General features: G+C 40.4%; 1 protein-coding gene and 1 long non-coding RNA gene across 7 annotated transcripts in view; one reads left to right on the top strand and one right to left on the bottom strand.

Annotated features, from left to right (window-relative positions):
* Window positions 1-25,513, bottom strand: part of bcl2l1 (BCL2 like 1) — a 53,945-nt gene that overhangs the window by 6,141 nt on the left and 22,291 nt on the right. For 4 of the 6 annotated variants that reach the window (XM_061789247.1, XM_061789221.1, XM_061789231.1 and 1 more), the window contains exon 3: window positions 4,917-5,081. The exons of 1 other annotated variant lie outside the window; for it this stretch is intronic. In XM_061789247.1, the coding sequence (XP_061645231.1) occupies window positions 4,917-5,081 (165 nt within the window). Of the gene's footprint in view, window positions 1-1,239; window positions 4,658-4,916; window positions 5,082-25,513 lie in introns of those variants that run through there. One more of the 6 variants, XM_061789255.1, reaches the window with a different exon arrangement.
* On the top strand, window positions 6,123-8,256 carry LOC133485517 (uncharacterized). The gene is made up of 2 exons (XR_009790714.1): window positions 6,123-7,400; window positions 7,497-8,256. It is a non-coding gene; the product is annotated as an uncharacterized LOC133485517 (long non-coding RNA).

Genomic DNA, 25,513 nt, shown 5'->3' with positions numbered 1-25,513 from the left:
CTCTGAAAATGACGGGGGGGTGGGAATTTGAAAAACTGAGAAATATAATTGGTCAGAAAAACAGAAAAGTATATTCAATAAAACAAAGCCCTCCAAAAAAACTCAAAAACAGGAAGTTTTTTTTATATCCAAGTGAATGCAATACGCTTCCATAGAATGGAATTAGCCCATTCTTAGTTTAAAAAAAATAATGATATGTTTGTATGTACATCTATGTAAAGGATATGTATGATAAAAAAAGAAAAAAATAGACCAAAAAAATATGAAAAATAATTTTAACATTAACAATAATAAATGACGTCATTATTAGGCTGCGTAAAATACATTTACTCCACGGCACCATTGTGTATGTTTGAATCAAAAAGCTGGTTTATTTTTAGCCTTCTCACATCTTGTGACATAGTAGTGTAAATACCTGATGGCCAATACGTGTCAGTGAAAAAACATGGTCATCTCGTACTATCGATGCTGTAGATCTCTTGCTAGTAACATTGACTCTCGTGTGCATCGAATGCAGGCAGAGTTTCCCAAGCAGCACAGGAGAATCCACTGCATAGAACACTGACTTTGCTTAGAGAGTTACATCCCGGTGGCTAACGCACGCCAACGTGTCCACAGGAGGCAGGAGCGAGTCGGCAGTTTGAAGCCATTTCATTCTCCTGGCTCCCACATAGTCGCACGCACACAACTTGTCAGAAGGCAAGCAGTTATTGGATGTGAATGACTGTCAAGCTTTTTGGGTACTGGCCTTTAAGACACTATGAATATATATATATTTTTTTAAACTAGCGGTACCAAAAAAAAATTAAAAATTGTTCTGTGCTTTTTTTTTTATAAACATCAAAATACCATAGTGAAGGACTGGTTTCGGTACTTGGTGCAACACTACAACCTATATCGTGAAATTTGACCTATTGTGGGTGGTTCTGGGACTAAAAGTTCTGACGCAAGAAGCGCAGACAAAATTCCTTAACGATAAAGGTGAAACTCAATAGCAGCGTGGATGTGCGCACTAAAGAAAAGTACATGAGGCGTAGTAGGAGGTGTTAGTGCTTCATGCAATGTCATTGTGATGACAGGAACTTGTGAAAGAAAAAAAATAATCTTGCTGCAAAGTTTTCTAAGAATTTCGGCAGCTGTCGACATGTTGGCGGAAGATAAGCTGTTGCAATGACCTCAATCGTGTGTGTGTGTGTGTGTGTGTGTGTGTGTCTGTGTAAAATGACTGCGTGAACAGCATTTGTCATTTCAATATATTTATTTCAAGTTTACAAAATGTCTTTAGATTTTGCAAAGGGTGTGAATCAAGGCAACTGGACTTTTTTTTGTTGAAGACAAACCCCCAGAGAACAAACCCACCGAGGTATAGAGGGCCTCCACACCTAAAACTTAAAACTGAGGGAGCCTTTTGGATTGAAGGTGAAACATCAACAAACAAGAACAGTCCAGTTGCCTTGAGTCAAACCTTTGACTGCATACAAAGTTCATTCAAGGCAACAAACATTGACCCTGCGCAGCCTGTTAGTGGGTGGGGCCGTATGTCCACACAAATTACCCGCCCCCCAATTAAAACCTAAAATGTCACTACAATTGGAGATACATGCCTTTCATTCAACACAGACAGTAGAACTCAGACTTCAAAAAATTAGGCTAGATTTGTACAGTACTTCCATTTCTTAGGGTGAATTTATTTTATTTGTTTTTTTTAACACAAACAAAAAGTCGAGCAGTCTATCGTGCTAGTCTACAGAAGTTATTTTTTATCAAATAACATTTAACTATAATTCACCTTTAACAAATAGTTTAATTCATGCAAAATGATTGATTAATATTTTATTAGGGATACGCGATAATTTTTTCCCCACTTATACCGATAACTTGTTGCTTCTCCAAACCAGTAAGATATTTTTTTTATGGTTTATATTAGGGGTCAAACGATTTCTTGGCCAAGGAACCACCAAAAGGTTGGAAAGCTGAAGAGGGGACCTCCTACTTATACTTATCATATATTAATTGCATTTTATATTAAACTGGTCATATATTAGAATGCCTATTATCACAATACACAAGTACAATGAGATTGCGATGAAATGTACCATGTTATCATACAATCAATACTAAGATATGCAAATAATACACGTTTAACTAATTTTTTAAATTTATTTTAAATACTAAAAGAACAGACAATCATGCATGTTAATGTGTATTTAAAGGTCAGAGGACAAAGATTTTGATAACTCTCGGTCCAGTTTTTTTCTATCGGACCTATCAGTATTACAGGACTGTTGCTAATGTAAATGTGCGTTGGGGCAGATTAAACAACTGCGCAGGCCGTGTGTTACCCAAGGGCTATACTTTGCCCACCACTGGTGTAGATGAACTTTTAAACATACATCGCAATCTCCAAAGTGAAAGACCGTAAAAGTTGAACACTGGAGTTAAACCAACAATTTGCTGAAAAATAGTTTGTCTTTTTAGTCAGATGTTACAACACCACAAGGTGAGAGTATTGTACAATCCTTTGTTGTCAGGTGTCTTCAAAGGGTAAGCAGTTTTACTATACCTTTCTTATACCTTACATGACAACTTCTGCTGCCTCTTGTCCAGGTCGCTTTTGAAAAAGATTCTATATCAAGCTTTTACCTGGTTGACTAAAGGTTGAAAAAAAATTAAGGTGAAAATTTTACTAGCCTGTACAGTTAATTGCCCTGACGGTACACGTTAAGCCTGGAACAAAATTCTATTTGTATTATTTCCTAAGGGAAAAGTTGTTTTGAAATTAGAACAAATTTGCAAGTCAACAAGTGACATGAAATAGACTTGTGTTCAATTTGGGAGGTTGCGCTGCATCTAAAAAGCCTTGCGTATGTGAGGACACAGCAGAAGCGGGTGACTGTCTCGCATTCAGACCTAAGCACAGGCCTTGCAAGCAATCAAAGACCGTTAATCAGTATTCGGAATGTGGGAAGCTGCCAAGAAAAATGTCTTCTTTCACTCTCACCTTGACTTCCTCCAGGCCTTGATTGTGGTGGACGCTGAGATTAAGAGCAAACCTCCAGATAAATATAAACCCAAATTGAACCCTTCCCAAACCAACACCAGGACTTCTGACACAGATGGCAGGATGACTAAACTAGTGTGGCAGGACACTGCAGGTAGTTTTACTGCACTAAAGCTGACGGAAGAAGGGCGAAACCACGAGGGATAGACGAACGCAGTAAATAATTAATCATGCTTACATTCTTGGCACATGATGTTTCAATGGTTGACTTCATTATTTGTAAACAAAAATGGCCAGCCTTAAGCAAAGGCTTCGCATCCCTGTGCAATCAGTCAGGAACAATGTGAGCAATGTGGGTGTAGCGGACGAGCACCTTGTGATGAGGGTAACTGACACCTGTACAAGGGACATGTCAGGGCACGTCAAACATGCACAACCTGTATTGATTATGTGGAAGTGCCGAGGGATGCAAATGGTAAGGTGCTTTCACAAAGAATTTCATTGATGAGCTTTACATTTACACATGCGACTATATGACAATGGTATTTGTGGATAAATAACCACTTTCAAATTTACAGGCTTGTAAAAAGGAGAACAGAATTTCTTGCTCCCATAGCGATGGCTGATCATTTACTTTAGTGACTTAGAAGATTGGTGGAGCAGCCTGGACAACTTTCGTGTTGCATTAGCACAAGACCTGTTAGCGGTCCTTGTATCAACACTAAAACAATCAATGTTTATTTCAAGACATGATGTACAGCCAGGAACTTAGTTTTTTAGTTTCTGACCAAGTCTTTGTCACTTAACAAAATACACGTTTGCTACCATACATTCGTTTGTAACCAAATGGCTTAAAATCATTTATATTTTACAACTGTAGGGGGAGCCCTTGGGCAGAAAAAATAAATACAATTCCTTAGTTTAAGGCAGTATCATCATCTGAAGTGGAGCATCTTCATACCTATGGTTTTAGGAGTAAACATTACATTTTTCAGTTTTTAAAAAAATACAGCATGTACACCTTGTATTACCAAAAATCTGTGTAACTACTACATATCTCTTTAGCACACTGTAGGACAAGATTCTCCATGTTAACCTACTGCTATATGGAGTTAACCAAAGGAAAAAAATTTTACAGCACCATGTTTTGAGAACATCTTCATGGGCGCTAGTACCTCCCTTTCAAGAAGTATGGCCCTTGCATTGCCGTAAGGGCCAACAACCACGATAACCACCTAAATTAGCCATTAAACATGTTGATTTTACTGTACTATATAAACGCAATGCTTTGATGACATGGGGCGCAAATTAAGATCATTTACATAATACTCCCAATCTTTACAGACAGAAACATTATTAGATGTACAAAATATTCTCAATCTGACAGAAATCCTGGAGAAGTCTTTTTAAAAAAAAATAAAATAAAAAAATAAAAAATCTAAACAAATTTAGTGATGAATGTGAATAGATTTAACTTTCTGGTGCTAAAGGAGTCTTAAGAGTCATTTATGGTGTTTATGATTGTTTAGATGAGTCGTCACTGGGAAGCAATAGACCTGTCCTATCTCGTCGATGTACTGACAAAGCCTGCTCGGATGAGAGGCGAAACATCTTCCAAGACAACCAGAAGTGTCCACTTGTGATTGATTCAATGTGCTGAGAAAACAATGATCTGGATGAATAAGTAAATTCAAAGCTATATTATCTGAATATTGTACAACAATGTTTGGATTGTTATTTGAAAGATGCAGAGTATAAGATCATCTACCCGATTTCATACGTTTCCGGATTGTTAAATTAAAAACAACCAACATTGCTTGCAGTATATTCTATCACCCACCACGTCTCACCTGGCAGGTAAAGCCAGTATTTCACATTAAACTCTCCTTTGCACTTTCATTTTACACAACCATACCTTTTTCATTATTCCTGTTCTGCTGCCGCGTGGGAAATCAGCCCTGTCCCAATTTGAAACTTTCCATGTAGTGAAAAATGGATGGGGGAAGGCTGGGGGGGAATCATGCAGTTGGTTGCCATAGCACCCGGAAAGCAGCTGATTAGTCTGTGTGGCTGACAAACACTGCATGTGGAGAAAGGAGCGTTTTAACGATCATTAGTGGAGGGTTCTTATTCATCACCTCTAACTGGTTGGTTGCTCCTGTGTTGCGCCATAACAAGCTACAACACACCAATGACCTCTCTCTGACAATACATAAATAAATAAAAAGGGAAATTTGATTGCCAACAGTATCTGAGAAGAGCAATCAAAGCTCCATATTCATGACATTATTGTCATTAACTGTGATGATTAATTGGACACATTTACGCATGTACGTACATCTACATACATATACACACCCACATACATATATACACACACACATCTCATAATACATATTGATAGATAACCACAAAGTATCTGACTGAGCAGCCTACTTTTTGTTATGTACCATAAAAGTTCCAAAAAGGTCAGGTGAAATGAAACTGTTAACTGTCTTTTGCCTAACAATGAAGCTGAGTAAAAAAATGCATAAATAAATAATAATGGAAGAAAGATACATTTTTGGCCCATGTTCAAATCAAATACTGTTACCAACACACAAAATCTCAAAAACCTCAAATAATGATTCTAAGTTCACTAAATTCTGCTCTAGGGGAATCTGGTGTCAAAATTAACTATGTAAGTGATGTCACTCTTTTGGTCATCAAACCTGAAAAAAAATTCATTTGTCGGGGGGGCACATATTTAAACCTCTGAGTGACTGAAAAAGTGTGGACAAAGCTTAAATTTTCTGATTTGATTGGCTACTACAAACAAATTTTGTCATTGTCTTTGTGAAAGTCCCCGCTCAGTTTCCATCAGCCTGCTCCAAATTACATTAGACAAACAATTTTACCAAACAATGGTTGTTTGGTGTTAGGCTATAAACAAGGAGTGCTGCAGAGAGTTCCAGGCAGTTCAGTACAACTAAGCAGAATGTATTCCCCTTTAACACAATGCTGAGAAGGCTATTCTCAGTCACACGTGCACTTTCATACATTGGAGTGAAGAGTGCAACAAACTGAAATATTCAAATGGACACAATTTCAGAGACAAGATACAATGGAAAGTTAATGATTGTGTAGGGACTCATTTGTAACAAATGTAACAAATACATGACTCAGAAAGAGCAGGATTTTTATGTGCTGATGTGGCTGAGACAGTTTTCAGTGATCACATACACACACCTTCCATACAAAACTTGAATGCACTTTTTAAATTTTTCATGCCTCACCTGCAAAGGTCTTAACTGAGTTTCTGTTCAGTGGCTAAATGAGTCATGAAGAAAATGCCTTATCTTGCCCGCCTCACTTTTCTACCTTGACTAAACTGCTGCTGGCATTCAAATTAAAAAGACATCACTTGACTTGTTTATGGCTTCAGTAGGTCGCAAAGAAATGGTTGACAAATGCCACACTGGTCTGGAAGCTGAAACAACTCAAGAGCTCCCGAGACCCAAAAAGATCTCGTGAACCTTCCAGACTGTCGCCAAGCAACCTTTACTGCAGTTTGCAACACACTGGTGTGTGTGTGTATGTGCGTGGTAGTGAGATGTCCCTGGGCCAAAGGTACGGTGTGCAACCCAACTAACTCATCATGTGTTTTTGTTTATTGAGCAAACTTCCACTGCTGTGGTATGACAGACGAAATGCTATTTACAGAGTGAGAATGATTGAGTGAGGAAATATGACCCTTGGCTTCCACTGTGACAAACTGTCCCTTAAACACATAAGATAACAGTGACATGCGGTCAACAGTTGAAACGTTTGTAGATGCATGACTACAGCCCTAGTAAACCACTTTGAATGCCTGTGCTGTATATATCTTGCGGGGTCGAAGGGAGTTTTCATTAGACTTTACACCGATCTGATCGGCCTTATCGGTAATATCGGCCAATATTTAGCATTTTATGCTGATCGGCTTTGATGTCATAATTCGACGATCCGATCAATAACTCCACAAAAGACATTTACTCCGCGTCGCCATCGTGCACAGTATATTTGAATCCAAAAGCTAGTTTATTTTTAGCCTTGTTGCGAGTCTTTTGACATAGTACTGTAAATATCTGACAGCCTATGAAGTTATTTAAAAAAATTTTTTTAATGCCAGCGGTGTTCAATTATTTTAGTATTTTTACAGAAATTGGGCTTCCAACTCATAAAATGAAACAAAGTCAGGAATTCAAAATATTTGAATACTGTGAAGAAATCAGCCCAAATTCTGCAGGCCATAAATGTTTTAAATTTAGTATCAGACACTAATCATCTACTAACAAGGCGAGGTGGCCCGAGTTGGCAATGGATTAATGAGCAAAGAACAGCTGGGAGAAGCGTCTCTACAGTCACCATTCGACTGAGGGTAATAACGCTTGCAGAAGAAATGAAAATCAAACATTTTCAAGGAGGTCCGTCTTGGTACTTTCGTTTTATAAAACGGCGCCATTTATCCATCCAGGCAAGGACTACCGTGGCGCAGCAACTTCCGGCGGATTAAAACGAAAAGATGGCGTGGGAGCGATGGATGACAGATGGCGAACACAGCTTTACTAAGACTGGGAGGCAACGTCGGGCGAGTTATGCCACCATATGTGAATGGATTGTGGATGCTTGGGCTAACGTGTCTGCTTGCACTGTTGTTCGAGCTTTCGTGAATGCCGGCATCATTTCTCAGGAGCCGCACGGCAACGAGACTGACTCCGGCAATGACAAGAGGGAACCTGGCGTGTTTGAGAACTTGCCCAGCTGTTCATTTCAGATACAGAAGATGGGGACTTTGATGGATTTGTGGATGAGGATTGATCAAAAAATGAGTACATTGTTGAATACTTCAATAATGTACTACTGAACTCAGTTTTGCTCACTCTGCCTTTTTAAAAACATTGTTTTAGCGTGCATGCATGCTACCATATGTTTTAAGCTAGCGTATGTTTTACCATGCCTGCGCCCAATAATGCGGTGCACCTTTTGTATGCGTTAACTACAGAAAGACACTGTAACTGACACTGCGCCTTTTAATATGGTGCGCCTTATGGTTGCGAAAATACTGCGTATACATACGCACGCACACGTATACACACACACACACACGTATACACGCACACACACTTTTTTGCTCACTTGAAAAGTGGGTGGCTTCAAAGAAAAGGTGCTCTGTCCTGAGTTGTTTCATACATCTAAATGCAAATAGCAAGAAAAATAAAAGCTGGAATTCTTAACTTGTGTCTCATTTTTCTTTTGATCTGAAACCCAAATGTCTTCCGTATACAAAAAAAAAAAAAAAAAAAAAATGTTTAAAAGGGAATGGGCCTTGCCGTTCCAATACTTTAGGAGGGGGCTGTAAATCCTGTGGCTGTCGAAGGTGACAACTTTCTTTTCCCACGCTTTCTTCAAAATCATCTCTTTAACAGTGAACTGCAGAGAAAAATTGCAATCGATTTGGGCTGATGGCCGGATTTCGGCTTCGGAGCTAAAAGTTTGGTGTGCACATTGGATCTGTAAGTCCAAGTTAATTGAGAATTCTTCACAAAGCCATTCATCCATAAACGGTGCAACAGAGTCGCTTTTGGACTCTGCCTCCTCATTTTTGATATAAATTCCTGAGTTGTTTCGCCTAGATCTCGATTCCAAATTGTCCAGTTTAAATATAGTCTTTTGTTGTTGTTGTATCACTTCTTGCAGTTAGCTTAGTGGCTCCATGACTCGACTTCTGTGTGTTCAAGAGCGGCATTTATCTTCTTTTATTCTCCAATATCGGTGATTATTTTAGCAAATTTCTGATCGATGTCTTCCTTGAATTCAGTCAGCTCACTCATTTCAGTTGTAATTTCGTTTTCAGATCTGTCTTTATTTCAGTGTACAGGACTTGAATTTGTTGGCTAATGCAGTCGAAGCTGCCTTGAAACGACGCTGTGTCGGATTCTAGCTTGCTATAGCGCGTGCTTATTTTTTCTTTACCTTGTTTTTCCGGGTTCTTTGTTTTTTTTGTTGCAACTCCGCTCATTTTCTCAGTTTGAATGTTTGTTGTCGTGTTTAACCGAGTTTATTACGCTGGGGTGTGGGAGCTGCTGCCTTATGCGCGTCCATGCTGCTCGACCATCCCAGAAGTGACAAATTATACTTTGCAAAATACGTAAGTAATGCTCAATTCAGTTATTTTTTTACCATCAGTATATGGTGGGAACAGCATTTGCTTTCTCCACGTGCGGCAATATACTTTTGAACTTCTTCAGTGTTGGGATCGCTGTTCCTGCTGTGCACTTCTTGACCTCTGAGGGGCAGTTTGGTGCACGCAATGATATACACACTTGTAGTAACAAAGAAAGTAGAAGTCACGATCGAATATTGTTAATACAACTTGTTTTTCAGAGTTATATGCCAGAAAGTATTGTTATATTGCCTGTTTGTACGTTTAGACAGCATGTGTGTACCAATATTTATTATTGAGAGATACAATTGCCACGAGCTCATTGCTAATTTTCGGTAGCTCGTCAACTGTGTTTTTCATTCATTGTGTGTTAGCTTTGAGCTAGCGATTTGTGTGAACAAAAACGAAGAAAGAAACGAAGTCTGTGATGTATTTGAACATTAAATAGGTGTTATTCTTTTAAGTGCGTTGAGTTTTACAGTCAACTGTCACTAAATGAATAAGCGAGCAATATTCACTCTTACTCCTTGCTACTACGTTAGCACCCTAGCAACTTTTTGCTGTGATCACGTGGGCTCTGCATGCTGTCCGGCCACTACTGCATAGAGGTTCTGGAGCAGAGCATGTAATGGACTGCTTGTATAAGAGCGGTAAAACGGGGGGTTTTTAGATCCAGTCCGATTCAATCCTTGTGGGTTTTTTATTTTTATTTTTTTGCTGGCATCGGACGGCTTTCCGATCTCAAAGACCGGATTGGCACACCCCTAATTCACACTTCACAGTCTTTGACAAAGTTCAAAAATTTGAACCAGTACATCCCAGTTCCACTTGAAATGTTTCAACAGCTTAATTGTGGACCACCAGTGGTAAATTGAGTTGATTAGAAATGATTTGGAGAGTCGCACACCTGTCTCCTACAGTTGGCAATGCATATCAGCACAAACCCAGCATGGCGGCACTGTCTGTAGACCTCCTTGAGTGATTTTTTAAAATTTTATTTTTCTTTATTTTTTAGGCACGTGGGGAAGGATCCAGAAAATGTTCTGCTGTTTGGAAGGTCTGAATGAGCACAGTGGCCTCCCTCATGCGTAGATGGCAGTTCGGAACAACCAGGACTCTTCCTAGAGCTGCCAGTCCAAATACAACTAAACTGAGTGATCGGGTAGAAAAGGCCCCAGTCAGGGAGCTGACCAAAAAACCCAGTGGTCTCTGTCAGAGCTCCAGTGTTCCTTTGTGGAAACCATCTCTGCAACAACCCATCAATCAGGCTTGCATGGTGGAATGGGCAGAGCAAAACAAAAAGACTGAAGCTTGCCCAAAGGCTCCTGAAGAACTCTCTGGTCTGGTGAGACTAAGATTAAACTCTGTGGCATGAATGCCAGATATGTTGTAGGAAATTAGGCACGGCTCACCACCTGGTCAATACCATTCCTACAGTGAAGATGGTGGCGGCAGCTTCATGAGGTAGAGATTTTTTTCAGTTTCAGGAACTGAGAAAAATATGAATACAGCAATGTAGACACATCCTGGATAAAAACCTGCTTCAGAGTGCTCTTGCTCGTGACGGGACAAACACTGGTGCGTCAGCACTGTCAAGAGTGAAACCCCATATTGGTGCGTGTGTCCCTTTAAGAAAATAATAATCATATGACCAATACAGGAAGTGTGTCGTTTGGATGTGCCGCGCCAAATTGTGTTTATAAGGAAACAAACTGTTGACGTTGAGGATTGGTTGGATGGAGTTTTGCTGTTCGATTTTGGATTTTTGTTTGCCCTCACCTTGTTCCACCGACTTCATGGATCGTTCTAAGAAGTTTTTCAAGTCTGATTCTCAATAAACCTCAATTATAATACCACAGCGGAAGCTTAAAAACTCCACTGTGACACAGTAAAACTGTTCCGGCATGAAAGGGATACAGATTTTCCATTCTGCTTGACCTAACAGCCGAACAGGACAAAAAAAATAAAAATAAATAAAATAAACGAAGTTTTCCCCAGTCTGGAATTATTTTGATCTTACTCCTTGCTACTACGTTAGCACCCTAGCAACTTTTTGCTGTGATCACGTGGGCTCTGCATGCTGTCCGGCCACTACTGCATAGAGGTTCTGGAGCAGAGCATGTAATGGACTGCTTGTATAAGAGGGGTAAAACGGGGGGTTTTTAGATCTTTTGACACTAAATAAGGTAAATCATCTTCTCCTTTGGCCACTGTTTCCTTAATTTTTTAATTAAATATGTTTGTTCTCTTTTCTGGTAAGAGGTTTGAATTGTTTTCAGTAGGCTTTAGACATTTATATTTACAATGTATCTTTGTTCATCTATTTATGCCATCGAGGCATAGTGACAGACAGAATTAATGTATCCACTTTTTGTGACATTTTTGTTTGTTGGTGTGCCGTGAGATTTTTCAATTGTAAAATATGTTCCTTGGTGCCATAAAGGTTGGAAATCACTGCTCTAGTGAGATCGTGTATTCTAATTAGTCAGGTCAAACCAACTTTACAGACATAATGGGTGCTAACTTACTGTAATTAAATTACTTCACCTACACCAAACCTTTAGAGCATGATTTGACAGAAAAGTAAAAGTACCGTATTTTCACGACCATAGGGCGCAACGTATTAAAAGGCGCCGTCTCCGTTACGGGGTCTATTTCTGCATTTAACACATACATAAGGTGCACCGTATTATTGGGCGCAGGCATGGTAAAACATAAGCTAGCTTAAAACATACGGTAGCATGCTTGCACGCTAAAACAATGTTTTTAATAAGGCAGCGGGAACAAAACTGAGGTCGGTTGTACTTTATAGAAGTATTTAACCATGTACTCACATTTTTTTTATCAATCCTCATCCACAAATCCATCAAAGTCTTCATCTTCTGTGTTCGCCATCTGTCATCCATGGCTCCCACGGCGCTCACTTCACTTTGAACGCCGTTTACAGGGATGTCCAGCAGTTCGTCAAGCCTCCCGGAATGATGGCAAGCCCCGAGTTATTGCACTCAGTCGAATGGTGACTGTAGACGCTTCTCCCGGCTGTTCTTTGCTCATTAATCGATCGCTCGAGTTGGTCTTCTAAATCGGGCCACCTCACCTTGTTTCCGGGTTTTGTTTTTCTTTTTTTTCCCCCCTCCGCGGAAACTCAGCTTTGTCTTCTTGACTTGGCGAAGCTCGTTTTCCTGCTTCTCTACTTGCGAACCATGGATTCGTTGATCTTGAATTCTCTCGCGGCTGCTCGATTCCCATGTTCCTCTGCGTAACTGATAGCTTGCAGTTTAAACTGTGCTTCGTAAGAGTGTCTCTTCGTAGGTGCCATTTTCGGGGGTCCTTAGCCAAACCAATGGCCTAAAACGCCAAATAGTAAAAGCAAAGTTATTGTAACTAAATTAAAAAAAAAATTAAAAAAAGCTTGAAAATATTTTAAAGTTTATCATTTTATCCAAACTTACCACACCAGTGTGCTTGCTCATGGTGACATTGTTGATGTACAGTACTCATCATAGACTAATCACTTTCATGAGCCACGGGGAATTAGTGTGCCTCCTAGTTCCAAATATAGCACGTTACAGACTCCAAAGAGTCTGAAAAGTTTTGTATTCCTCAGAGTTAACACCACAGCCATTAGACCAGGGGTGGCCAACTAGTCAGAGACTAAGAGCCACTTCTTTTTCTGTGTTACTGCAAAGAGCCACATACACGGGTACACATGAACATCATCTTTTAATCATGTATGCACGCATACACAGACCTCTGCTCAGCCAGATCTAATGAAAATAACCACACCAACATGATAATATCAGTAATTTTCAACAGTTAACATTGTGTGCACTGTCTCAACCACACAAACTCTCAGTTCAAGCAAGTCCACAAACAATAATAGAATAATTTTCAATAACATCTTTCTCTTACTATGCTGCTTAGTGAGACTTCTGGCATTCCTTATCTTGAACAATCCTCTTCAAATATGGCTTGTATTCTGTTGTTGCCACTCTAAGCAATTCTTTCAAATGAGTGTCAGTCAGAACAGATCGATGCTTTGATTTCACATGTTTCAGGGTAGAAAACACAGACTCGCAGACGTACGTTGACCCAAACATGGACAGTATCTTAAGCGCAGCTCGTTTGATGTTGGGGTATTTTTCAATTGGCACACTTTTCCAGAACTCAACGGTCCCTTCCCTTAAAACAGCTTTCAGTTGATCCTCCTCACAAAGGTCGATCATCTCCTACTCAGCCGCAGCCTCATCTGTGACGAGCGGGGCTTTCAAACAGTCTGGCTTCCAAGCCAGCTGATATGATGCAAGCGTTACGGTCTCCGAGTGTTTTGTAAATTTTTTGCAAAACTGCACCTGCTTTTCTGCCTTGCTTTTCAAAGCGACCAACTTGTTCTTGCGAAGTTCAGTCCCTTTTGGAAATTCCTGTTCGATGTTAGGGTGGAGTGAGCTGAAGTGACGCTGAAGATTTGAAGCTTTGAAATGCGCTAATGCTGCGTGACATATAAGGCAGATCGGCTTGCCATTACGTTTAACAAAAAAATATAAACTCTCCCACTCTGGCAAAAACGTCCTGTGTTTTTCTTCATATTTTCGTTTGGCTGTGCTTTTTTCCCTGCCATTTCAAGAGGTAACTTGACGGAAATTGTTTACAACACAAATGATGTCACGCCAAAGATTATCTCGTCGCTCGTTTGACGTCACTCAAACAGGCTTACATGGTCAGTGTGCCATCTAGCTGTAGGGGTAGTGAATGACAGCGCCAGCCAAGCATTTTTGACGCATGTCATGTGACAGCTCCTGAAGAGCCGCATGAAACTAGTTAAAGAGCCGCATGAGGCTCGCGAGCCGCGGGTTGGCCAGGCCAGCATTAGACAATAGATATTACCATCATCACATGGCCGTCAAATCAATGCCCCACATTCAACATGGCCGCCACGTAGGCATGGGAGTCACATCTTTTGGAATTGGATCTAGTCATATTGTATATCTGTGACCCGGAAATTAGTCCCATTCTCTGCCTGCATTGCGCCTAAACAGCGGCAAACTCTGGAACTAATAGACTTTGGCAACAACTAGACTTTACACCGATCTGATCGGCATCGGCCGATAATTAGCATTTTTTGCTGATCGGCTTTAATATCATAATTTGCCGATCCGATTAATGACTCCGCATAAACATTTATTCCGCGTCACCATCGTGTATAGTATATTTGAATCCAAAAGCTAGTTTATTTTTAGCCTTGTTGTGTGTCTTTTGACGTAGTACTGTAAATGTCTGACCGACAGTTATTTAATTAAAAAAGAAAAAGTCAGCGGTGTGGGACAGACAACAATGCCTGGATCAGACCAAGACAAATTTTGTCTTCCACAATTGCACTGCCAGACTATTACAATCAAATATTGTAGTCCGATACCACCACATCCAGTCTTTTACGATCTCTGGGGTTTATCTTGGCAACTCAAATGGATACACTCGTCATCATGGCGGCGACGACAACAACAATGGATCGCGTCGTGTGTATTATAAGGACAAAATGGGGATAAACGCGTGCTGGTGGTCACCGGTGCTTGAGAGAGGACTTTCAAGGATTGCTTGAGGTATGTTCACATACTTTTAATAGGATACGGTTTGCAAGCAGGTAACAAAACGTTACGTAGCCTAGCAAGCTAGTGCTAGCACTAACGGTTGTAGATAAACATGCCGGCGTTCTGTCAAATATTGCTCCAATGTTTCAGTGTGTGTGAAGTAATTTAATTACAATAGAGTAATTACAGTAAGTTAGCATCCATTATTTCTGTCATGTAATGTTGGTTTGACCTGACTGATTAGAATACATGACCTGAATAGAAAATACTTTTCAAGATGCTCAGTATACAGGACAAGTATATACAGTAAACGAACAAGTCAAATAGACACACTGCTCCATCTTGTGATCGGATCGGTGATCGTTTTTTTAAAACTCGCTGATTGGCCCCAAAAATCCTGAGCCTAGCAACGACATTTTAAGTGACAAATGGAAACTACCGCAATTTCTTGTGTAAAATGCACACCCATGAATAATAAGCACCCCCAAAGTTGACCTCAAAATTCTGTAAAACCCTTCTATGTATAATGCATTTTTACAATGCACGATTTTGCTTCTATCCATATGATCAAAACGAAGTATCTGTATTTTGTTAGTTTTTTTCAAAGAATTATTCTGAAGTTAAGCACTTTATTTGAACATGAAATACTTTTTATTTACTTGCTCTTATTTTGAAATTCATAGCCCTACTTTTATTTAGTAAATGAGAAAACACAGTTCTGCTCATGTTTGATTACCCAGGCAGAATTTGTAAGATGGGTATAATTCTTTAAACCAAACAAAGGGCCAGGCGAAACACAATTTAAATGGGATTCAAATTAAACTGTCAAGCATTTCAGAAAAACATTACCATCAAACAAAACGTAAACAAAGAAATTAATGATGGTTGTTATTCAGTCGTATTTTAAAAAAAACGATTTCACAAATTCTGCCAGGATATGTAACTTTATGAGCACAACCGTATAGATTATGCAGTCATACGTACCCCTATCATATTGGAAGGAAAGTGTAGGCGACACCTTTTTCATTACCTCTAGGTGGCGGTGGTCCTTTAGAATGAAATTGTACACCTCATAACCTCTAGGTGGCAGTGGCATATTGGAATGAAAGTGTACAGCTTTTTTATAACCACTAGATGGAAGCATACATTTATAAAATGGGAGGAAAAAAATAAAATAATTTCCCCCTATACCCATGTATAATGCGCACCATTGACTTGACTTTTTGGAGGGGTGGGCACATTATACACGAGAAATTACGTTTATTTTTGGACTATTTCTTTCTGTTACAGGCTCCAATTTAAAATGTGGGAGAAGTTAAGCGCTGTGAATACTTTCCACGTGGACTATAAAGCTCAGGAGCAATGAACCAAGGCTTTTGATAAGATTACATTTCATAACTTTCCTATTTTAGTATCCACTTGAATATCAACGGGGGAGGTGAACGTAACAAATTTTTGAAGGACAAAGACTACTACCAGGGTCAAGTAGAGGAATGTTTGAGATACAGTGATGATCCGCCTCTGCGGCATCTTTGCCAGTAGGCAGCACTTTGTAAAACTTGAAAGTATAGAGAAGACGATTCCTGCAGCATGTTAAGCAGCTGAGTTATTTTCCATCATTCATTAAACCTTTTTATTCTTGCAATTCCACATTCTTGGCACTGATGTACATGAGCAATGCTAACAGGAGTCGTGTATGTGGTTAAACTGTGATGAATTGTGTCCAATAAGAAGTGAGGAAGCAAGAACAAATGAGCATATTAAAATGTTAAACCTCCTCTTAGTGACAACGCTGTTATTTGTGCCAGTGAGCCTCGATGTAAGCTTTCTTTTGAACTTTAGAACCTAATCTTGCTCTCTTACTCTGTGTGTGCGCACATGTGCGTGTGCGTTGTACCGACAGTGAGGCCATGAATTAAACAAGATTAATGAGTCAGGGCATGAAGGCTCAGACACCAATCTGTTCCCACTCTGGGGGATCTCTCTCCACAAAAGCCCATTCTGTCAACACACACAAACAGAATCTACACAAACATACACTGGGAAGTCAGTAGATGTGTGTGCATGTGTGCACAACAGTGCATGACAGTACATAAACTCTCCCCGGGCGAACCCTGAACCTCATCTACTACAGGAAGAGGAATTTATATACTATCTTTGACTAACGAATAAGACTTTGGAATGGCATCAGTTATCAACAAAACTCGACATGGGCTGGTATCACATTCTTACATTATGATAACCATGCACAAAAACATTGCGGTTTCACAGTATTGTAATTCCAGCTCTAAAATTTATTATATTGAAACAGGTAACTTAATTCCACTGAACAAAGTATTTTTAAACAACATAGAATATTTGGTATATTAGTAAAAGTGAAATGAAAAGTGAATTTTTCGAAATGCAATTAAAAAGTATTACAAAATTTAAACAGCGGGTATTTCTCAGAAAAGGAGTAGCTACTCTGCTTTTTGCCGCTTGGTGAGCTGACGTCAGAGGAAAGAAGCTCATCTTAGCCATGTTATCTGCCTCAGTAGCAAGTCTAGTGTATTTCACAAATTGTAGGCATGCTAACTCACATATACCGTATTTTCGCGACCATAAAGCGCACTTAAAAGTCAAACTGGACAGGGCGCCTTATGTGTGCCCAAAATCTATAAATGATGATGTGTGATGAGTGCTCCGCTTGACTGACTGGGAGCATTTCCTGCCGACACGCTGCTTATACAGAGGAAAAGCGGACGTGGCTGAGGACAGCATGCGGACGTAAAGGGGGAAGAGTGCGCGTGAAGGAGGACGTTAAAGGCACGCCCCCCCAGTAGGTATATAGCGCCGGTCAAGCCAGCCTCCACTCGTAAAGTAGCAGTCAAGCCAGCCGCCCCTAATTTTGTTCATATGAGGCATTACGGTAATAAGTTGCCAACTCGCGGCGAAAGTCACCTTCAAAATAAAAGCTTGCCAATAATACGGACGTCAGTGCTCTTCGGTTAAGGAATGCAACCAGCAAGGTTAATCTGAATCTTGAGATGCATTAAAAAAAATGTAGTTTATTAGTTTTCGGAGACTTTTATTTTGAAATACAATCTCAGATCTTCATCAAACCTCTTTTAGTGGAGTCCTTGGTGGTCTGTCACACAGATCTGGACTTGTCTTGCGATACCAATGGGATTATGTTGGGGTGGCTTTGGCTCAGTAGGTAGAACAGGTTCTAATCCCTGCTACGACTGTCCGCATGTCGAAGTGTCCTTGGGCAAGACACTGAACCCTAATTTGCTCGCAGTGGGCCTGGCAGCGCCTCGCATGGCAGCGGTTATCCATTGGTTTATGAATGTGTGTGTGTGTGTGTGTGTGTGTGTGAATCTGAGGATTTGTAAAGCTCTTTGGGCACTGTGATGTAGATAAAGTGCTGTATAAGTGCAGTCCATTTACCATTTATTTTTCTTAAGATATCAATTACATACATTTTTTAATGTATCTCAAGATTCAAATTAACTTTGCTGGTTGCATTCCATAACCGAAGAGCACTGACATCCGTATTATTGGGATGTAACTGAGACTGCGCATTTTAATGCGGTGGTTGTGAAAATACGGTACTCATTTCAAGACAGTTATATTAATATAGAGTTGCAGAAGTTTACATTAGGGATGCCCCAATCCCATTACGTGATCGAAAATCGGGGTCGATCACGTCATTTCAGCTGATTGAGATCGGGTGAAAAGGATCAGTTTTATTCATTTTTTTACATTTTAAATGTCATAAAGTGACCAAATAATCCAAATGTAAAAAGATATTTCCAAATGGAACAGTAATAGCTTCATTTTATATTATACAACGTTTTTTTCCATGTGAAAGACGCAGACTCCATGTGTGTGACACACAGTCTGCCTTGATTCTATTGGCCCGTTGCACCACGCTTGTTTGGAACAAGGAGACACGACACTGACCGCCCAACATGAGAGCAAGCTGAAAGTTACTGTACTTCGAAATAAGTCTTGAAAGCTGCCTCGCTGAACGGCGTCGTGAACGAGTCGAGAGAACGTCAAGCAGTTTAGCAATTGTGATGCGTTCAAGCGACAACTTCAAATAGAAGTTTAACGAGTGAATTATGCAAGCAAGCTTATTGCCCACTTGTTTGCATTAGCCTACATTTAAACTCATTCAGTGCCTGCCCTCCCAGTTAACATGGATATTTGACTTTGAACGCAGTCAATGGCAGTGAATGTTTTAAGACACACTTAGGATTGGGCATCGTTTGAATTTGAGCGATTCCGGTTCTGATTCCAGCTCCTTATTTCGATTCAGATTCTTTTTGGGGCTGTGTCAAAAAAGTCCTTTAAATAAAGGATGTCCAAATTATGAACAACTATTTTCTTAAAACCCCGCAGCATAGACTAAAATGAACATTTGACTTGAGGTTCTTTATAACCAGTATCAATAAACCAATGAACTAAAAGGCAATGTGTGTGGAACTAACCCAATTGACTTAATATTCATTAATGTTTCAGCTTATTTGGGACAGTTTTATCACGTCAAACGGTTTATATGTGCAAGTTTTAACTTGACTTCCTGTTTTAAGCTTATAGCCTCAGCGATAACTCAGCATTTTGCCAGGAAAGTAACTTCCCACGGCACCGATGACTTTTGTTTTTGTTAATGGATGGAACCAAATGCTATAAAACGCTGATTCCTTTCTCTACCCACCGATGAGACACAAGGTTAGTGTTTGTGATACGTTTGTGAATTTTTTCCCAATTCATTGTGATGTAAAGTTGCTATGGTTAAATCTTAGCCCAATGTTAAGCTTTTTTTTTTTCCTCGTCATCGGCGCTTACATTGGTTTGAAGACTAAAATAAACGCTAACGCTAATAACCATCCGTGCAAAAGTGCAACCGACCGTTTACCTTGTTCGCTGTCTCAATGTTGGCATAGACTTATTTTATTGTATCACTTACCCAATAGAGTTGACTTCACTGAAGCTCCGCGTGGTGTAGGCTGAGGCTCGGAGCGCGTCAGACGCTACACATCGTGAAAGCCTCCTTTGCACAATCTAATCTTATTTCAAGTGTTGCACTGAGGCGACTGGTCATTCATTTTAAAGACAAGACACACTTTTGTTCGCCACTGCCCTTGGGCACAAACACATCTTCGTGCGCATTCTTCTTTGTTGGTTTTCGCCACTTCTTCATGGTGAGCGGACTGCAGGCATCAAAACTGGGAACCAAAATTTTTAAAAATGTGAACGGTTCCGGGAGAACCGCAACGTTAGTCCCGGTTCCAATCGGCTCTCGAGTCTCGATGCCCAACCAGAGACACACAATGTGTTGTTTACCAAAAATATGCTTAAACAGAGGAATCCCCCACCGGTTCCAATCGGCTCTCGAGTCTCGATGCCCAACCAGAGACACACAATGTGTTGTTTACCAAAAATATGCTTAAACAGAGGAATCCCCCATACCATGATAAAGCTTTTACGGGCCATTTGCATTTTTAGTTTCGTTAAGACTACAGGATGTCTCAAGAAATTATGTTCTTTGTCCCAGTGTGCATTTGAAAACTTATCTGTAACAAACTGTTACCTTGAATTGTTGATGGGTGACCTTCGTAAATGTGATGCCATATTCTAAGTATTGCTCCCTTTAGCAGTCTCTCCGTAAGCACGTTTTGCAAATCTTTCCTCTACCAAGTCACGGACGGCCCTGACTGTTGTGTCTGACGTTCACATTCAAATGCACAAGCCAGTAACAAGTTAAAAGTTATGTCCAATCTTGTTCTCTCATGCTGAAAGCAGTGTGACGGACAGTCCAGCAGAAGAAAGCAAACATTACCAAAACGAGAGGGATGCAGAGTGCCAATAAACTAACTACTGACTTTCAATTTCTTGTGGCAACTTTAGGCAGAAAAATTCTACAGATTCAACCATAACTCCAGATATGTTCTGATTTCTTTAAAGTCTACGCCAGTACCAGGCAGTTATTTTCAACCAGGGGCCACGAAAAATCTGAACTCTGATGGAGGGCAAGACCAACAAATTTTAAAATCCTAAAATCCTAATTTTCTTTGTTTAAAAACAAAACAAAAAATAGCTGCTACTTCTAATCGGAGGAATAATGATATTCTCTAATTCATGAATTTAAATCAAAGACGAAAATGGGAAGAAAGTAATTTTCTTTCAGTGAGGAGTAAAACTCTAGCAGTGGGACTGGTTTAAAGTGCTCTGCTAGAAGTGTGTCTGACTGCATATCAATGAAGTCCATCTGAACATCACCAGGCATTATCTACATTGCAGGTGAAGGGCGACAAAACCATTTTCATTTCACTAACTGTTTGGAATGGAAGTCTTGAAATCGCCTTGAAAACAACATGTAGTAATTCTAACAGGGATGAATACTTGTGGAGATGATCAGATGATAGTGTGGCTTCTTTCACTGTTGACATGTAAGTGAGAATGTTGTCCCTTATTTGGTTTGAGAGAAGCAGCAACTTTCTCAAAGCCTTCACAACGCTGTACGTCATGCACAAAAAGCCACCACCATTAACAGTTTTAATTTCAGCAGCAAAACAAAGGTCATTTTGCATTTACCTCTGAAGATACTCCTTTCTGTTTTCCCTTTCACTAACTGCATGGTTAGCAGCTCCTCTGTGATTTTGAAGTCTGCAGTGAGAAGATGAGTCGCTGCGCAGTGTCCCGTACATCGCAACTCTCCTCCAAAGCCAGGAAAAATAGCCTAAGATGACAGTTTTGTCCTTTAGGTGAAGCTCAATATTTGCTACGTCTTCAATCCTCCTCGTTACAGTGAGTCAGAAGAGGGGCGCGTAGGTCTTCAAATGCTCATTTTCTCTCCGGGCAGTACAGGGTAGCAGCGTCCACCACACACTCCTTAATAAACACTTCACCGGAAAATTATTTACTTGTTTAGGTGATTTTGTCAGCTATGACGCAAATTGTCTTGACAGCTGTTTCTCTGGAAGTTTTTTTCCAAAATCCTTGGGTTGTTTGCTAGCAAAGCCAGGCTCCAACTCCTTTGCACACACCGTTAGTCAAATTCTCGTAATTTTCCACATCTTTGGTGATGTAGTGACGATTCAGATTCTAGTCTTTGAACACAGCTACTTGTGCTCCACAAACTAAGCACACAGCTTTTACCTTGGACAAAAAAACCACAAAATTACCAGTCGATGTCTTGTTGAAAATGCGGTATTACGTATCAACGTTTCCTTTTTAATGTGGCCTGACATTTTTGGGGGGGATAGCCGGCAAGCGGTCGCCTGCTGCCATCAGCAATGAGCACACACGGACAAATCTGGCTTCTCATAATAAAAGCAACACACTTGTATTATTGCATGTACAGAATAAATCCTTGTTTGCCTTTATTTTTTAGGGACATAAGGCAGGCTGGACGGGGACTCCCACAGGGCCGGATGTGGCCTACAGGCCGTATAATGCCTAGTTCTGGTGGCCATCTCCCAACCCAAAGGTTTGGGGTTTGAGCCTGAGCTCCTTTGACCATGTCCAAGTGTCCTTGAGCAAGATGTGAAGGGGGACTGGCTAATTAAGCTTTCCACTGTATTCTGACAATGTTTTTGAACTTGGAACTAGTGGGGCATTCATTATTTGCACCGCAGCTGGTTGATGCCTCATAGTGAAATCAATCATCCCTCAGGACAACAATTTCTATACCATAAAATAAAATTCCCATAAGGTTTTTAACGTTAAAATAATGTATATTTAATACCCAACCCAGGTGAAGTCCTTCCTTTCTGACATTTTATACGGAGAAAACCCAAAAGGTAACGAAGAAAGAAGAACGGGTGGCACAAAGCCAAAGTTGAGCATACACACTTTGTTAAGACAAAGAAGCATGACATTACATGAAGATCATCTTTGTGTCATGCACAAATTGTTTTATTATCCGCTCTCTTATTGCACCGGCGCTGACGATATTATTATTGCTTAGCCCCTCAAGGCTGAAACAAGGCTGGTATGAACACATGCACCGTGGCGTCAATGCTCTTTATCATCATTTAGTCTTCATAAAACTGGTAGCAAGCATTTGCATGAAAGCCTCATCAACCCTCTCTATCCATACTACAGCTCTCCCATCTTTATACATACCACGAGCCACACTAATCCCATGATATACCACATAATCTGATCACAGAAATGAGAGGAAAGGAGTGGCGTAAAAGGAGAGGGGTGCAGGAAAACAGACAGGATTATCTTTTTAATTTTGGTGGAAGGAGAAAGAAGGTTTTACCCGTAGGGGTAGAACAGAGGTAAAAATTGAGGGAATGAGGAAGATGAGTGGGGGTTGGGGATGATTGCTCATGACCTGATTTTACCGCTAAACCAGAGAAAAGTGGAGTAGCACACCAAAACGAGTTCTTCCCTTGGCTGCATGAAGCCAAACTGCACCATGGTCTCGCCTACTGACCTAGTAGCTACAACCTCATTGAGCTGAGTCACCAGCACTTTATCTCCACCATTGACACTCATCTTTCGCCGCACTCTGCTACTTTATGCCCCTCATGGGGGGTAGCTACATACAATGTGGAAAAAAAGTATTTAGTCAGTTTTTTTTCCTCATTTTGTTTCTCATAGGTGACTTATACCTATGCTGAAACTTACAGGCCCTCTCTCATCTTAAGTGGGAGAACTTGCACAATTGGTGGCTGACCAAATACCTTTTCCCCACTGTATGTGAGGCAGATTCACCAACGGGCAAGTCTTCACGCTCCTGGACTGGCAACGCTTCTGTGAAAACTCTGGTCGAGACACAGAACACTGTAATCGGTCATACAGCTGGTTGTCTGCAGTGCATACATAAGCATAGATTGAGCATATGGACTGTCTCATTCCTATGACAGTGATTTGTAACCTCTTTTACGCACAGATCCTGCAGAACTCTCAGACCCATAATGGAACATCCGGCACCTGGGTGCTTGTTAAAGGTCAGAGGACAAAGATATTAACATATTTGCATTGTTTATATGTAATACATGCACGTCACTTCCAGCAAGTTGTCAACTATAGTTTAGCTAAAAATTTGGTTTTTATTACACGTATGGAGCACTCCCCGAACACACCCGAAGCTCAAGACACCAGGGTGTGGTTACTCTATCCACCGCAAGGGCTACCGAAGTGACGCTGCAATTGACAAACACAGCGCTCTACACTCTATTCGCAATGGCGAGCAACGTGTTGGAATATGAGAAGGAGGAGGATTTTGACGTCCAGGAGCACCGAACTGAACTCGGCAGCGTTAAACAGTATATGTTTGAGCCGATCAGGAGGACGGAACCTGACAGTGACGACAACGAGCAGCCAAGTAGGAGCTGTACAACAGAAAAAGAGAGTGGCCACTTGGTCGATGTGACTATGTCAAAAGCATGTCTTTTTATCCAGTTATGGCTAGAAATAATGGCATCTCAGGGGTGCCAATATTTTTTAGCACAACTATACGCATTATATATTCATATCTGTTTCAGTGAAACGGCACAAGCTTTTATATTCCTATATATTGTATTCCTATATATTGTGTGCCCCTCGCTCAAGTAGCTTTATAACATGCCGCACAGAAAGTCTTTGCAATGTCTGTTGGCTTGTTATATAGGCAAAAGTACAGACAGTAGTGAAAAGTACTGTGTGGGTCTTTTTTTCCTACTTCCCAGTGTACAATAACCAGAAGAGTCGTAGGTATATACAAGGAAATCCTCATGTCGTCTGCGCCACTTTGCCATTGCACCATGACGGATGCGAGATTTAGTTCTTTTGCTGGCGGTTGAGGTCCCCGATGGCCGTAGGAAAAATAGTTTGCATTGCAGCTGGTTTTAGCCCAACTATACCCGTGTATGCAATGGTTTCTGCTAAATCGTTCCCAAAACACACCGGTTCAAAGTGATCAGCACCGAGTTTGTAATGCTTGATAGGCACCCAGAGTTTACCACATTTCTTCCCCTGTCCACTGTTTACGTATTCCTTTTCCACTTGGAAAGCCAAATAAACTCATCACTGCCTGAACAATTTGTAAAACCAAATGCCCCCCAAACCATCGTGAAATTGATAAATCATACGACAACAAATATACAAGGACGGGAACAGCAGCATGGAAAAATAGCGCACAACGGCGAATGAACAGGCTGTATGACGACTAGATGACTCGATGACCAGAAGGCGCATTCTGCATCATATTTATCGATTTAACTGCTGTATATCTGCTATATAATAACTTCGAAATGGCTGATGTGGTTTGTAAAGGAGATCTAGAGTTTTAAAAAATTAACATTTGTCCTCTGACCTTTAACACAGTGAGAAGACATCCCAAAAATCAGACTCACACACACACTGCAAAAGCAGTGTTATGGATGTAAAAAAAAATAATGCACACACCCACATCCAAAGACACACACCCACATAGCATACGGAAACGATATGCATACATAAGAGCATTCAGATCAGCATAGAGCCGCTCACAACGACGAGCCAAAGTGACTGCCATTGATCTGATGCAAAGTTGGGTTTGGTGGAGCTTTGTCTTGGTGTGCGGTATGTACATAAACGGTGTCAGTAGTTGGCAAGGTAGCAGTTGGACCAACCTTAAAGTGAACTCCTATTGCAATGAAATGGCGTGGTATATATGATCTCTTTTGACTTGAGTAACATAAGATACAACTAATCATTTCCAGATTTATATATTTTTACAAAACAATTTTAACATAGGCCCCCATTGTTTTTTTGTCGCAG

The sequence above is a fragment of the Phyllopteryx taeniolatus genome, chromosome 1, assembly GCF_024500385.1.
Source record: "Phyllopteryx taeniolatus isolate TA_2022b chromosome 1, UOR_Ptae_1.2, whole genome shotgun sequence".
Taxonomy (NCBI): Eukaryota; Metazoa; Chordata; class Actinopteri; order Syngnathiformes; family Syngnathidae; genus Phyllopteryx; species Phyllopteryx taeniolatus.
This window is presented reverse-complemented; position numbering and strand designations above follow the sequence as displayed.